The sequence below is a fragment of the Geotrypetes seraphini genome, chromosome 5, assembly GCF_902459505.1.
Source record: "Geotrypetes seraphini chromosome 5, aGeoSer1.1, whole genome shotgun sequence".
NCBI lineage: Eukaryota > Metazoa > Chordata > Amphibia > Gymnophiona > Dermophiidae > Geotrypetes > Geotrypetes seraphini.
The window spans coordinates 79,262,458-79,278,477 of record NC_047088.1 but is presented as its reverse complement, the minus strand read 5'-3'; the positions used below and the strand labels follow the sequence as shown (position 1 = coordinate 79,278,477).

At 43.5% G+C, this 16,020-nt stretch overlaps 1 protein-coding gene across 2 annotated transcripts in view; it reads right to left on the bottom strand.

Moving 5' to 3' along the window:
- Positions 1–382: 382 nt before the first annotated feature.
- The window catches only part of LOC117360291 (cytadherence high molecular weight protein 2-like), a 31,762-nt gene continuing 16,124 nt past the window's right edge, over positions 383–16,020 (bottom strand). For both annotated transcript variants that reach the window (XM_033943981.1, XM_033943983.1), the window contains 6 exons: positions 9,957–10,107; positions 8,317–8,460; positions 5,348–5,479; positions 4,694–4,951; positions 3,633–3,758; positions 383–1,163 (listed from right to left, as the gene is read on the bottom strand). In XM_033943981.1, coding sequence (XP_033799872.1) covers positions 852–1,163; positions 3,633–3,758; positions 4,694–4,951; positions 5,348–5,479; positions 8,317–8,460; positions 9,957–10,107 — 1,123 coding nt within the window. In that variant the 3' untranslated portion in view covers positions 383–851. The remainder of the gene's footprint in view (positions 1,164–3,632; positions 3,759–4,693; positions 4,952–5,347; positions 5,480–8,316; positions 8,461–9,956; positions 10,108–16,020) is intronic.

The window sequence follows — 16,020 nt, the reverse complement described above, 5'->3', positions numbered from 1 at the left end:
GTGACCACTTGCATTCCCTCCCTTAACTGTGGGGACAAGGCCATTCACCGCTCCATGGGGCGGTGGATGGCCTTGTCCCCATGCCCACAGTGAGCACTCACACACCCCGCCCACACCGTTTCGGCGGGTTACCCACGGCTAGCTCAGGTAGCAGCCACCGTGTCATTCTCTAATGTGAAATCCAGAGCAGTTGTAATTCTGTTGCAGGGCTTTAGCATATCTCATATTGAAATGCTTTCTAAAAGAAGCACTTAGCTTTTAATAGACAGTTTTTCTTCACCTGACATTAAATTGTCTACAAAAAGGTCCTGGTATGCTTTTCTGAGGTAACCAGGTAGAATTATAGTTTACTCTGTCCATGCAGAACAAGTCCTATAGCTTACACAAAAGTCAACATTTCCTAAGAAAATAACATGGTGAACAATATTGTTAGGTATTCTGAAGGCATAAGAATGCCTGGCCTATAATATTGGCCTTAACTGCCCACATTAAGGCAGGAAAATCACTGGGTAATTATACAGTCTAACAATGTGTGTTACTCTTGCAGGACCCAATTCTGACCAACAGCTGCTGGAAAATTTAACACAAATCTAGGAGTTATAATGGTTAGGACAGTGGATGATTGTTCTTTACGGTGTTTGGGTTGCGTAATTTGTTTTCAAATAATTATATTCTACTGTAAGCCAGAAATTGCTTCTATTCTCACTGTCTCTGCTCTTGGAGGACTCTGCTTAAAGTAGCTATAAGTCAAACAACAGAGAAAGCTTTCTCGGTTGTTCGGTGTTTGTGGGATCTTGTCCTGTTCGACTCTTCTTGTGCTTAGATACGAGTTAAAAACAGATATCTTGAAGTTACTTGTAGTCTATAGAGAAAGGTGAGGCCTGCACCTCCACATCCCTCAGGTGCTTGTACTTGGGACATTCACTTCGCTTGTGACTGTGGCTCGCACAATGCTTGTTGCAGCTCTCACTTTTGCACCTGGCTGAAGGTGGTGAAAGAGCTGGAGTCCTGATTGGGAAAGGTGGCAGTGGCTTCTCATGGTTCTCATTGTTACAGCGGTGCACCAGCAGGGGGTCTGTAGGATTAGCTTTGTTCTTCAGGAGGCGCTGAAGCACCTGCTTGTCGGAACGTTCCTTCCTGAAGTCATCTTCATAGATCTTGAGCTGTGGGGAGGGGCCGAAAGAAAGAAAAATAAAGGATATAAAACACGACTAGCTGTATTTAATATTGGAATTAATCAGAAGAATAAAAGCTCTTCAAAGAGAATAAGGAAAAGCAAGAGCCTATGTTCTGATAAGGCAGGAATGGGCAACCTTGATCCTCAAGGACTGCAACCCAGTTGGATTTTCAGGATTTCCCCAATGAATATGCATGAGATCTATTTGCATACAACAGAGGCAGTGCATATAAACAGATCTCATGCTTATTCATTGGGAAAATCCAGACAACCTGAGCCAAGGTTGCCCACCTCTGAGATAAGGGATAGTAGAACTTCAGTGCTCAAGGGCCTCAGACAGGCCTGGTTTTCAGGATAACCAAATTACAGTAACATAGTACAGTTTATGATAGCAGATAAAAAGACCACACAATTCATCTAGTCTGACCAACAAGACAGCCAGAGCTGCTGAATGCGATACTTGTTCTTGATCTGTCCTTGCTATTTTCAGGTCATAGACTAGAATTCTGCCTGGCACTGGCTTTCCCAACTGTTAAATTTGTTGTTGAAGCTCACTCCGACTGAATTAGATATGTCTTTCCATAACCTGCCCTGCACTGGTCTTGCTTCCCATCTACTGGTGTTGCTGACTAACCACTGCTAAGTTTTGCTTTAATTCCATCCTCTCTCCATCTAAGGATCCTTTGTGTTTGTACCCTGCAGCACAGAGCGACCTAAGTTTGTCCTATGTATGTATAAAACAATCCCCCCTGTTTTACTAAGGTGCACTATGTGTTTAGTGCACATTTAGCACACGCTAAATCTATGTGCATGCTAGCCACTAACGCATCCATAGACTAACATGCATGCATTAGCACACGCTAATATTTAGCTTGCGCTAAAACACAGCGCACCTTAGTAAAAGGAGCCCAATATACACAGGTGTAGTTTGTTGAGGACAGCACAATGAGGAAATAGAGAGAGCTCACAGCACCAATTCATTTATTAAGTCTGGACTCATACAATATTGATCTTGTTTTGGTGCATTTTGTTACATGCATTGGAATAACTGATAGGCTGACCTGTATTAGGTTTCCAAATAAAGTTTGTTCTTCCTTATATCAGTTTTGGGGGGCTTTCTGTGCCTCTATCTTGGTGTCATTTTCACTGCATTGTGATACCCTCTCGTTGTTCATCACACTAGGACCAGTTGCCTAGGTTGCTTATATCTAAATCCAGACCAATCGGAGAGGGAATGAACTGTCACATTCTATACAGGTGACCCAAATTTGGGTGCCCAGGGCAGATGTGCATGTAAAATCATTTGTGCACAAGCTCTTAACAATCAATTAAATATGTTAATTGGCATTAATTTGAACTTATGTGCGCATATGCCTAAGCACTATTCTATAATGCTCTGCACCCAAAGTGTCTCAAGTGGGGGTGGCCATGAGAGGGTCGGGGGCATTTTAAAAATTTAGGCACAATGTTATAGTAAACTGGGGTTACCTGCCCAACGTCTGCACCAGGTTTCAGCAGGCGTTAGTCCTCGCACCCAAAGTTGGTCATGAGAGCCCACTCTAAGCACTATTCTATAAAAAGCGCTGAACCTGGAACACCCTTTAAAGAATGGCACTTGGTGCAAATTTTTCCTGGCACCTAATGTGGAGCACCATTTACTGAATCTGGCCCAAAATGTTTTTAAACTTTGTTCTTTGTTTTGGGGTTTCGGGTTTTTTTATCATTACATTTTAGACATGTTTTGATCATAACACATGCTGAAATGCTAACTTGTTCTAAAATGAAAGAAAACAAATGATAGCACATCTGTATGTCCTATTATTATCCATATTATGTTCCATTTACTCCAGAAGGAAACTCTTTGGCATAATGCAAATACTACAGGAAGCACTGGCAGTACTCATAAATTTGAGAGACTAAGATCATTCTCCACATACTCTGGCTTAGGAGTGAAGTTCATTGCTGTAATGGTGTGTGTAGAACTAACCCATTTATAGGCATTGTCTCCGAGGTAAATTGGTAGGATATGATGCACCTGCTTTACACTACTCATATGCCCTCTAGGTAGAATTACCATATGGCTCCAGAAAAAGGAGGAAGGATTGAGACATCCGGGTTTTACTTCCATTTGTTTCAATAGAAGTAAAGGCCAGATGTCTATCTGTCCTCCTTACTGCCATTGCTTTCAGTAGAAGTAAAACCCGGATGTCTCAATCCGTCCTCCTTTTTCTGGAGCCATATGGTAACCCTATCTCTAGGTCACTTATGGAAGTGATTTGAACTCCACCTTAGCAAAGGGGCAGAGCTGCAGGTTCGTATGAGTGTCCAGGTGCCCCACCCTCCTGAGGAATGAACATTTTCAGGTGCCATTCCACAGAAGCAATTAATAGAAATCTAAATTAGCTGCCCGCAATTATCTTTCTAATTGGTTGTGTAGGCTCTGCAGAGAACCAACCTGCTCTTGCAGTAACAGCACCTGTTGTCTCATCTCTTCCTCTTTCTTCCGCAGGTGCTGGTTCTCAACTGTGATGCGTTGCCGGTCCTTATGCTCATTCTTGTAGTCAGCCCTGTAAATCTCTGTCTGTAAAGCATTAAGATGAAATGAGAAGGGATGAGGGGGAGCAGAGGGTGTGATCTTAAAGAAGCAGTGAGCATAGTAGAGTAACTTCTTTACTGTCACTCTTCTTGTAGTCTGGATTAGAGGAAAATGCCCCTGAATTTGATGCGGTTCATGTCACATCTAACATCATTCTCTACTCCCACCAGGACAGGATCTTTAAAATCAGAATTCATAAAATATGAGGAGTTGCTGAAAAGTTCTCAGCCCAGCCAACAAAGCTGGAGCAGTCTCCATTGAGAGCTATCACTTAGTCCAATAATTTTCCACTTTTTCTGTTCTGTCAGAAAAATATGGAATGAAAAAGTGGAAAATCATTGGACTAACCCCCTCTTCTACAAAGCCACGCAACAACAGCCCCGAAACTCTTTAAATCTCTATGGGCTTCGGGGTAGTTACCGCACAGCAGCCACTAGTGCAGCTTTGTAGAAGAGGGGGTAAGTATATAGCCCTCATTGGAAACTGCCCCAGATTTGTTGGTTGGGCTGAGAATGTTTCAGTGGCCCCCTCATATACATGTCTATAGGATCAGAGTTTGGCTGGTTTATGGGCAGAGCTGCAACTTATTTATAGTGTGTGCATACATTTACACCTTCTTCCAAAGCAGGCAAAGAGGCACGACTTCCACACCTTCAACCTAGGTGCGATTTCTGCAGGTTTTGTGCTATTAAACATCTTTTATAAAATAGATTAAAAATAGGCCCTTTCTTGCCTAAGTATCCTAGATATCCTTTTATTAAAATTCTTTTAGATTGTGAGCCCACTAGTGATAGAAAAAGTAGCTGCATATAATATTTGTAAACCATGGTGGTTGTACCACAGAAGGTGGTATATCAAATCCATGGCCCCCTTTACATTTAGCCGCTTGAAAATTGAAATAGAAATCTGGAAAAAGTTACCTGGCATTTCAGCACATTCAGTTGCTCCTTTAGCTCAGTGATGGCTTTCTCTTGGATGGGGCCCTCTGGCTGCAGGATCTGGATTTGCTGTTGAGGAGGCTTAGTGATCCTGGCTTTGACAGGCTTACTGCACCTCTGGATCTCATCATCTTCTTCCCAGGTCTGCATGGGTGCCTCGTTGCAGCTGAGCCTGCGATGAAGACATTGCCTGTCTGCAATTTCTTCGGACAGTCTGGATCTTCGCTGCACCTCAGAGCTCTGGGAAGGAGAAAAGTCCTGTGTTACTGACTGATAAGCCACTGAGTATTAAGGTGTTGAGTGTGAACATTTTGCTCTTAAGGGAACAAATAATTCACTTACCAAGTAAAATAATATGTTTGGGATGGCAATCATATTTTTTTCCCTTGTGACCCATCATTGCCAATCAAAATTCCTACCAACCAATATATCTGCTATATATTTGTGATTTAAAACCACTGTAAACTGCTTAGATGTTTTATTAAAGGCAGTATATCAAATAAACGTGTACCTAATATACAATATTATCTGCAAAGTAAAATCCCATTTCTGTACAAAAAGCTGTCCTATTTTACCCAACTCCTGTTAATGTGTATCATGTTTGGAAACAGGGGAAAAGGTTTGAAGGACACTCACGCCTGGGGTCCTCCTCTCACTACTGCTGCTCCTGTGGTGCAGTTTGGATTCCAGATGCCGGATGAACTCTTGCAAGTGCTGGTTCTTCTTGAGTTCCTGGAGCAGGGTTTGCTCTGAGCACTCTCTCTTCTCCTGCCATGGTGCAATAATAAAGAGAAAGAAAACCACTTGGGTTAGTATTTTTAAAAAGGTCATGCTATTGTTTCAGCAGTATAGAATCTCTGCCCCAAGTTCTGCTTCTTGCTACTGGGGTAGCCTTATTATATTTAAAAGAGGACACATGTTATGAATTTTTATGATAAATACTAAAACTAATTCATGGGAAAGAACCAATGAATTGACGAGAGAACATGAAGTAGAAACTCTTATTGAGTGGAAAGTTCAGCATGGATTTATTTATATAGAAATTTTTGAACATTTGTATCACAGACACGGTGAACATAGGGGTTCAGATGTACCTGAGAAGGACCTTAATTGAGCAATTCGTTAACATTCTATGGCATCCATTGACTCAGATACGTACAAGGCTTTATTAGTTATTCATTAACAGAGGGTTACCAGATTTTCCGTCTGGAAAATCCAGACCCCCCTCAACCCACCCCCCAGGCCCGCCTAGTTCCACCCACCCCCCACCCGCCTAGTTCCGCCCTATCATGCCCTGATCCCGCCTCCAATCCTGCCCTGGTCCCACCCCCAATCCTGCCTCCAAACCCACCCCAGCCCCACCCCCCCACTGCCTGCTCTAATTGGGCAGGACATCCGGACATTATATGTGTGTGCGCGCGCATGCGCAGATGCTCTACTGTGCGAAGGAAAACTTTTCAAAACCCAGACAAAGTGCTAGGTTTTGAAAAGCCATCCAGACCCTCGAACATGTCCTCAAAAGGACATGTCCGGGGAAATCCGGACATCTGGTAACCCTACATTAACAAGAACTTAGCAAAAACTAAAATGCAAGTGGTGGATAATTAAGGGAACACAATGATGCTATGATGGTTCCCTTTAATTTGTGGCCTTTATCTTAGATATGGCCGTGAAGGTGATGCACTGAGCACATCACAATTATTTATTTAAAACTATCAGAATTATAATAATTTTACAGTTAAGATATATCTGTTTAAAAGGCATGAATTTTTATGATTACAGTATGGGAGAAATTCTATATATGATGCTGAACTTAAACTGCTATTTTAGTGCCAAAATTTCAGTGTGGAAAAGCATTCTAATGTATGCAAGGCACTGACAAGGGGCAAAAATGGCAGATCCACACTGACTGTTTCAGCCCAAATTACATTTAAAATCATTGTCCTAGTCTTTAAGGACCTGCAAACAAACATCCTAGTTGATAGCATCTCTTCTTCACGACTTTTGTGTTTGACTTTGTTCATCGTGGAGGTATCCTTCTGGCTTTAAGGACCTGACCATGACTATAACATTCGGTTGTTACTAGGTAAATTCGTACAGGTTGTTAAAAGTTAGGATTAAGACTGCACTATTTGATAAATTCATTTCTTAACTGAAGTCTCATTATAATAATACTTTTAATCTGCCTGTATTTTAGATAACATGCTGTACTTCTATTCTCAATACTTTGTACTTCGCTGATTAACCAGTTTCTCTTCTGTGAAAACCGCTTAGAAGTCATTTGATTGTTGGCGGTATAGAAGAATAAAGTTATTGTTATTATTATTACCTGATTACCTTTCCAATTTCCTGATCCCTTACAGTCCTACATGGCCTTTGTGATCGTCACAGCAAGCCCTCTCTACTTTTCTTTCCTTAATTAGATATGTCTCGATTCAACTTGTCATTCTGCGTTCAGTTACATAGGACCATGCTTCTGGAATTCTCTTCAGCTGGACAAATAAAGATCTGGCTATTCAACCAAACTTACAGTCACTATTATACTCCCTTCTGGCCCATTTTCCCTTATCCCATTCAGTCTCGATGCTGTCTTTTCTCTCTCCTCCAGCACTTTTTCTCTATGATTTTTTATTCAGGCTCAGTGGCGTAGCGAGGGTGAAAGGTGCCCACGGCGGAGGCACCCCCTCCCCTCGTCTCTGCCCCTGCTGCTTCCCCAATCCCCCCTGCCACACGCATGTTCACCCTTCCCTTCTCCCGTACCTTTAGTGGTTCACCGCTGCAGGTAACAACTTCAACATGCTTCTCGTGACCCCAGCGGCTCTCCCTCTGATGTCACTTCCTATACACGGCACCCGGAAGTGATGTCAGCAGGAGAGCTGACCCAGTCACATTGAAGTTGTCACTCGTGGTGGTGTACAACTAGAGGTATGGGAGAAGGGGAGGGGGTGCACACGTGGCGAGGGGAGGAGTGAGAAGAGGCGGAGGAGGGGTGCCTGCACACGGGGCAGACTGCCCCCCTCCCCCCTACTACGCTACTGTTGAGGCTAGCTATCAAGGGTAAACCTCTTAGAAGCACTTATATGTTATGAGTGGTATAGCAAGTTATATGAAATAACAGAAGTAAATATATAGGTCAGAACTTGGAAATCATTGGCTCCTTAGGTCTGCAAACTAGTAAGACTTTCAAAATAAATGCAAAGTTTGGCTCACTGGTAGAGCTGCTACCTCTGCACTCAGAGGTTGCGAGTTCAAATCTTAGAGCTGCTTCACGTAACCCTGGGCAAGTCACTTAATCCTCTAGGGTCCACTGCTTTGGATGTCAAAGCCACAAAAAGGCAGTATACAAATCCCCGTTCCCTTTCCCTAATGAATATGCATGCAAGAGATTTCCAAACATATAAATCTCCCCTGCCTAATCCTAGTATCCTGGAAATTCAACTGGTTCTTGGCCTTTGAGGACTAGATCTAAGGAGCCTTACTAAATGGGAATATCAACTATGCAGCTGGACCAAATTTCATATAAGGGTAATGTATCTCTCTTTCAGATGTGTCCTATCTCTTGAAGATCTCAAATAAATTTCACATTCCAGACCCTGCAGTGTTACCTGTTCTTGTTCCAGTTTAATGGAAAGCCTTTCCATCTGCTGTTGAAGGCTCACGACCTGCTGATGCAAGGCTCCCATCTCCTGCTGCATCCCCTGGGTTGTTGTATGATAAATCCGATCCCACTCCTGGTTCAGTTTTATGAGCTGGAAAAAGAGTGGTAAAAGGATATTAATCCCTTGGCAACTACATTCATTTCCTTGTTCCTGTGGGACCTCTCTATCCCCAGCCATCTCCATGAGCTTTTTTCCTGTCCCAGCCTCATTCTAGCATGCTCTGTCTTCATCTGCACATGCCTCAAACACTTTAAAATCATAATTGTTTGAGGCTTGGGCAGTTAAGACAGAGCTTGCAGGAATGAGACAGAACTCACGGAGATGGGATGGGGTTATTGAGGTCTCCGTGTCATTCTCTATAAGTCAACATAGCAGGCTTGCATAAGGTAGACATCTTCCCCTATTCTCTCTCTTCAATGCTTGCAAAGATATTGCTTAGATACATCTTGGAAGTGTTCTGAATGATACTTCAGTCAGAACACTAAAATGTGCTGATGCAGTTAACTGTGCCAGAATATCACAGGGACCTAGAGGACCTGTTGATTAGATTATTTGACTACATACATCTGCTGCAACAACACATCTGCAAATCTACACTCTTATGGTAAGGATAATAAATACAGAGAGTAATGTAAAGGCCAAAATCAAAACTTTTCTAGCAAGGAAACATAGGGCTAGATTCACTAAGCAAACCGATCGTGTATCGATCGGTTTGCGACCAACGGGCAAATTTCCCTCAGGCCTCACTTACCTCTCCTGCGATCTGCTTTGAATCTGTGCATGCAAATGAGGAGAAATGCATGCAAATTGGACAGTGATGTGATTCATCAACCAAAAATTTAAAACCGACTGGGCTGGCCAATCAACCCAAGAAGTGACTGCTGGGGAGCAGTTGAAAATGTCTTTCCGACTCTCCAGCCCTGTTCTCTGCATGCCCTGATGCTCTTCTCCTGCCCGTTCTGCCCCATGCTCATCTCCTGCCTGCCACCCCGATGAAAAGAGCAAAAAATTAAAAAAAAGTCACGGGCCCGAAAACCTCCTGCAGCCCCGACTCTGCCACTGCCCCGAACGACTGGAATATGGCTCTCGAGGACCGGAGTTCTCTACCCCCTGGAATAAAGGCTCATAGTGAAGAAATCCCAATAGAGGCTGTTTCCATCTGAGCTTGAAATCCAATTATTTGTAACACAGCAAATCAGAGAAGCTCTCAGAGCATGGAACTAAAAAGTTTATCATGACCTACATAAATGTATAAATCAAGCATCAAAAAATAATTTAAAACCTATCTTCTAACTACAACAGGGTCAACATGGCATCAACATATTAGCAAAACAATATCATCTTAACATCTAAATACAGATATACAAATTATGTTAATAATAATACGTAATAAAATATAGAAATCAGTCTGCTTACTCTATAGAACAGAAAGTGGTCAACCTATTTTATGGTGACTGAAGTTAAATTCATTAATGTACCACTGAAGTGCAGAAAAGGGAGTTATTAAAGGGGATCTATACAACTATGGTAACCATTTGGCCCAGTACTTTAGGAGAGGGCCCAATGGCATTGTCCTTGGCGGTTACCTCCTTGTTGAGTCTCCGGAGTTCAGTGTTCTTGTTCAGTAGTTGCAGCTTCTCCTCATCAGAGGATGTCACCGTCATACTTTCTGAAATAAATGTTATATTCTCTTCTGAGTTAGCCCTGTCAGTTAGCACAGGATCCTGGTGCACCTCACTGAAGCATGGGCAAGAGAAAAAAAAAATAGAAAAAGTAGTTAGTGACTTGCCTACAGTCACGATGGGACTTTCAGGCAATGCTGGGTTTAGAACTGAGGTACAGGGAGATAAAAGTGGGGTATACTCATTATTTTATTGACCTGTAAACATAAACATCCAGGGTGGGTGGGAAGGGGAAGGGAGTTGTACTGGAATTTGATTAAGGGAATTTATGGATAGTTTCTTGAAGGGGAGTGGGCAATAGTGATTGTTCATGTTTTCTGAAAAATGAATGTGCTTTTTCTTGATTCAATATATGTACATTTAATTGTTAATGGCACTGTTGTTGGTGTGGAAAATCAATAAAGATTTATAAATAAAAAAAAGAAGTTTCCTAGTGCTGAACTTATGTTGAAGCAGAAAAAAATCGCCACAAAGGAGCATAAGTTTAGCATTAGAAAACTTCTAAAGATAAGTTGGCATTATTTTTGGGCATCTATCATGAAATATTATTGAGAATTGCACTTTATATACTTCAATGGACTATGAGAATTGCACTTTATAAGAGTGCATGTTTTGACTAGACAGGTGCTCTATGGAGTTTTTCAGACCAAGGATGCGTCTCCCTGCTTCAAAATTTGTGTGATATTGAAGCAGGAAAGTCTATGTGGCGTGATTGGTTTATGTAAACCCCTATTAGACTCTGAGGCCCTGATTCTCCAAAGTGCGTCCCAATTTTAGGCAGCTGTAGGCGTCCTACAGCTGTCTAATCAGCCAATCGGGATGCACGTTTTTTTAAAAAATGCTCCCCAGGCAGGCCGCCTATATTGAAGGCGCCTCCGGGAACCTAGGGAGGCCCGCAAGATGCCTAAGCTCGCCTAAGGGCCTTAGGTGAACCTAGGCGGCCCTACGCGTCTCCCTAGTAGAGGAAGAGACGCTTAAAATGTAGGCCAGCAAAATGCTGGTCTACATTGTAAGTAGACGCGGCCGCTACACTTATGGCAGCAAGGGATCTCCCTGCTGCAATAAGTATAGCGGCCGCAGTCGTGGCTGCTTGTCCCATCGCCGACAGGAGGATACCCAGTCCTCCTGCCGGAACCCCCCTGGATCCCCCCTCCCCCCAAACTGGTAATCGCCGACAGGAGGATGCCCAACCCTCCTGCCGGAATCCCCCTGGAACCCCCCTCCCCCCCAAACTGGTAATCGCCGGCAGGAGGATGCCCAATCCTCCTGCCGGAAAGCCCGACGACCCGACGACCCCTCCCTCCCCCAACTAACCTTTACATGTTGATCGGCTGGAGGAAATGAGACGGGTCCGCCCCTTCCTGGCCCATCCCCGCTAAATCTAAGGCCTGATTGGCCCAGGCTCTAGAAGCCTGGATCAATCAGGCCTTAGTCATAGCGGGTCCGCCCATTTCCACTAATCCTAAGACCTGATTGGCCCAGGCTAGGCACCTGGGAGATCCCTTGCTGCCATAAGTATAGCGGCCGCGTCTAATTTAACCCGATTCTCTAACCGGCGTCTGTACCATGGACGCCGGTTACAGAATCGGGGTTTAGTGTAGGACTGATTCTGTATAGGACACCTCTCCTGGGCGTCCTATACAGAATCAGGGCCTGAGGTCTTTTCTCCATTTTTTTGCCATTTAAATATAGTACATAGTGCTGTGCATATTGCTGGATGTTTTTGTTATTGAGTAGACCTAACTTTGAATGACATGCGGTAGGTGCTGTTCTCATGGGCACCTGCTTAGTTCGGCACCGTTTATAGAATCGGGCCCAAGATATCTCATGTTCACAAATAAATTGATACTTTTATCAAATTGAAGTAAAGCCTTATTATGAATATTCGATAGGTTTAAAAGAAATTATGATCAGGGAGTAGTATAAAAGTGGGATTTTTTTCCTGTAATGCCTGCAACAACAATGTCAAGTGAGCATGAGGAAGCAAATAGCCCACCTAGCTCAGAATAAGGTAAAAACAGCATTTTGATATCTCATCTATGCCCATGTTTATGTTTTAAAATACATCTGCAGGTATAAATAAATCTTTTTGATTTAATATGATTTCTCATTTTCATTTTTATATTTCGGACTTCTCAGAAACAATTACGGACACTCTCACAGGTTGACTACCAGAAAATGTGCCTTTCACTAGTACTTAATACTTACGCATTGAAAAAATCCACGGACGAGCACAAATTTTTTAAACCCTTAAAGAACCATTAGCTGAACACTAAACACCTAAATTTACAATTTCTAAACATCCAAAAACAGAAGCTTCAATTATAAAATTGCATGCTGCTCAAACAACTGGCTGGAAGCATGCATCTGAAATTCTAATACTTGCCATTTGCTTCACTCTAAGTAAGGATGGGGGAGAACACTTCATATTCATGGCCTACAGCACTAGACCAAGCCCTGCTTCCAGTGAACAGGACTCTTACTGCCAGCTATGTATTATGAAGAAAAATTAACACGCTTACATAGAACACTGTAGGGGTGTCTAACCTGCAGCCCGAGGGCCGTATGCGGCCCAGTGAAGCATTTTGTGCGGCCCCAGTCGAGGGCAATGTAGTGTTTTCCTCTGCTGCCCCCGGGTGTTTACCGTCTTGCCGGCTCCCTCCTCTGTCTTGCTGCAGCCCCAGAAACATTTTTTTTGACCAATGCGGCCCAGGGAAGCCAAAAGGTTGGACACCCCTGCTTGAAATGAAATCAAGAAAAACTTTTTAAAGAGTTTCTAATTCATACTCTCATATGTGGAAAGGTTGTGCTCAGAGACATGGAAGAAAAAGGGGGAACTAAGGCCCAAATTCTGTAACCAGCATCTAAAGTTAGGCACCTATTTCGGAGGGGCCCAAGTAGATAGGCGCCTAAATTGAATAATAAGCTCAAGTAAGCTTTTAATCAGCACTGATTGAAACATAGGTACCTATCAAGAAAGCGCGATTCTGTAACAAGGCGCCTCTAAAAATTTAGGCGGCCTTCAAAAAAATAGGCGCTATGCATGTTAGGTGTGGGCATGGCTACATGCTTATGCGCTCAGCTAGGCACCTAACTTTTAGTTGTGCCTAGAGCTGGCCTATTTCTTGGGCACATCCAAAATAGGTTCTGCTCAGAGTGATTTATTAAACAGCACCCAATTTTACTTGAATCGCGCTGAACAGTGCCTAATTAGGCGCCTAACTTTTGGGCATTTCTTATAGAATTTGCCTTTAAGTCCCCAAAAAAACCTCACCACCCAATCATTGCAGTACTTCCACTATACAACGTAATAATGCTCTTGGTTCTTGGAGGCCAAATAACTTTATACAATAAGATAAGTGCTATTTATTTTTGATGCTTTGCACAACATTATTACCTTGTTAAGTGGAAGTACTGTAATGACTGGGTGGTGAGGTTTTTTGGGGATTTAGGGCTCCTTTTACTAAGGTGCGCTAGCGTTTTTAGCGCGCGCTGAAGATTAGAGTGCGCTAACCCCCACGCTACGTGGAAAATACTAACGCCAGCTCTATGGAGGCGTTAGCATGTAGCGCACGCTAAAACCGCTAGCGCAGCTTAGTAAAAGGAACCCTTAGTTCCCCTCTTTCCTTCATGTCTCTGAGCACAACCTTTCCACATACGAGAGTATGAATTAGAAACTCTTTAGAAAGTTTTTCTTGATTTCATTTACAGTGTTCTATATAAACGTGTTTCTTGATTGAATTTTTCACGCTTCCTTTTTGGAATTGTATTTCCTCCTTTTTTGTTTTTGACTTAGTCAGCTATATATTATCGACTCAATAAATGGCACTCAAAAATAACTGCGGGAAAAGATTGGCGCTAAACACAATGCACCCTTTATAGAATTGTGCTTTAGTAACAATCTCATGCCCAACTTTGGGTGGCAGACCTATTCCTATTGAAACCAGGTGTGAATACTGGCGCACAAGTTAGGCAGTACTCGGGAGAATTCTTTAATTGCATGCTAACGCTTTGGAACATCTGACACGCCTCTGGCCATGCTCCCTTTTCAAATACACATCACTGGATTTAGGTAACAGCTTAGCGAGGGAAGGAGGCACACAGGTCGGTAGCGTTTGGCATTACCATGCTGTGTGCCCCCCCACCTTATAGAATCTGGGCCCTAGTGCCTAAGCTCTATAGTGTGTAACTGCAAAGGGGATGTTAACATGGGAGAGACTTGGGTAGCTCGGGCACTTACACACTACATTTATAGCATCCTGTCAGTTATGCATGCAAATGATGGTAATTAGGTGTGAGCATTTGCATCAGCCTTTGACATGGCATAAAACTTTTTTATTTAGTTTTCTATACTGTTCTCCCAAGGGAGCTCAGAATGGTTTGCATGAATTTAATCAGGTACTTAAGCATTTTTCCTTGTCTATCCTGGTGGGCTCACAAATCTATCTAGGGCAATGGGGGGATTGAGTGACTTGCCCAGGGTCACAAGGAACAGTGTGAGTTTGAACCTATAACCACTGCACCACACTCTCCGTTGTGCCTAAAGTTTGGTACTCAAATACTGATTTTGCACCTAATTTTTGGCCCTAAATATTAAAACTGCCTACGGTGTGTCATGCCTTGATGGTAAATTTGCTTTGATTATTGCCAACACAGAAGAAGTACCCACCCATTGTTATGGGAATTTTGTTTAGGTCTAAGTGCACATGTATTTTTGATTATTAAAACTAGATTTCTACTTCCCTCCCCTAACTCTATCACCAGGTACAGGGTAAGTGATGGTTAAAAAGTCAATTTAAGTGGCTTTTGTGTCCTGTATGGTTGCCGTTTGTCTCATACCAATTGTAGCTTGATCTTATGTATGTTCTGTTAGTCTATACTCTGCTGAGGATATGGCTTGTTCGATGAGTGGAACATAAATTTGTTAATTAAATAAATGAAACAAGCTGGGCCTTACCTTTAGAAACAGATTTAATTATTTACTGCCTTTTCATAAAGGGATTTACAATACATTGAATGGTATTCAGGTATTCGTGAATATTTTCCCTTTTGGTTCCAGCAGGCTCACAATTTAACTATGGTACCTGGGGCAATGGACGGTTAGGTGATTTGTCAGGGTTGCAGGGAGCAAGCTGGGATCAAACTCATGACCTTGGGGTACTGAGGCAACAGTTCTAACCACTAGGCCATTCCTCCCCTCAAGGAGGGCAATTTTTGACTTCCTCAGGTACCCATAGGGACACAAGTGGATTTTTAAAGGAAAAATGTCTATAGTATTAGTTCATTGTATGCAGTGGCGTACCAACGGGGAGGGGGGGGGGGGCGGGGGGTCCTCCCCAGGTGCACGCTGCAAAGGGGTGCACAGCCGGCCGGATCCGGAACCTCCTGCGCTGCTCCAAACGGCACCTCAGCGCGGCTGCCGTACTTAGAGCAGAGTCGGCAGCCGCGCTGAAGTGAACGAAGGTCCTGCGATGACTGCGCCGTCTACCACCTCTGTTCCGGAAGAGGTAAGTGACACTGGGGGTGGGGGGGGGGTTGGACCGGCAGCCGCAGTCATCGCGGGATCTTGCTGCAACTAACTGCGTCTGCCGGCCCAGCCCCCTCCGACGTCACTTACCTCTTCCATCCGGACCAGAAGCAGTCATCGCGGGACCTTTGGGATGGAGAAAGAAAGGAGCATAGATCAGGGTGGCATGGAAGGGTGTGGAGGGTGACAAAGGGAGTCAGGGTGATATGGAATCATGCTAAAGGGTGACAAAGGGGGGTCAGGGTGGTATGGAATCATGGTGAAGGGTGACAAAGGGGGGGGTCAGGGTGATATGGAATCATGCTGAAGGGTGACAAAGGGGGGTCAGGGTGATATGGAATCATGGTGAAGGGTGACAAAAGGGGTCATGATGGTATGGAAGGGTGTAGAGGTTGACAAAGGGGAGTCAGGGTGGTATGGAATCATGGTGAAGGGTGAGAA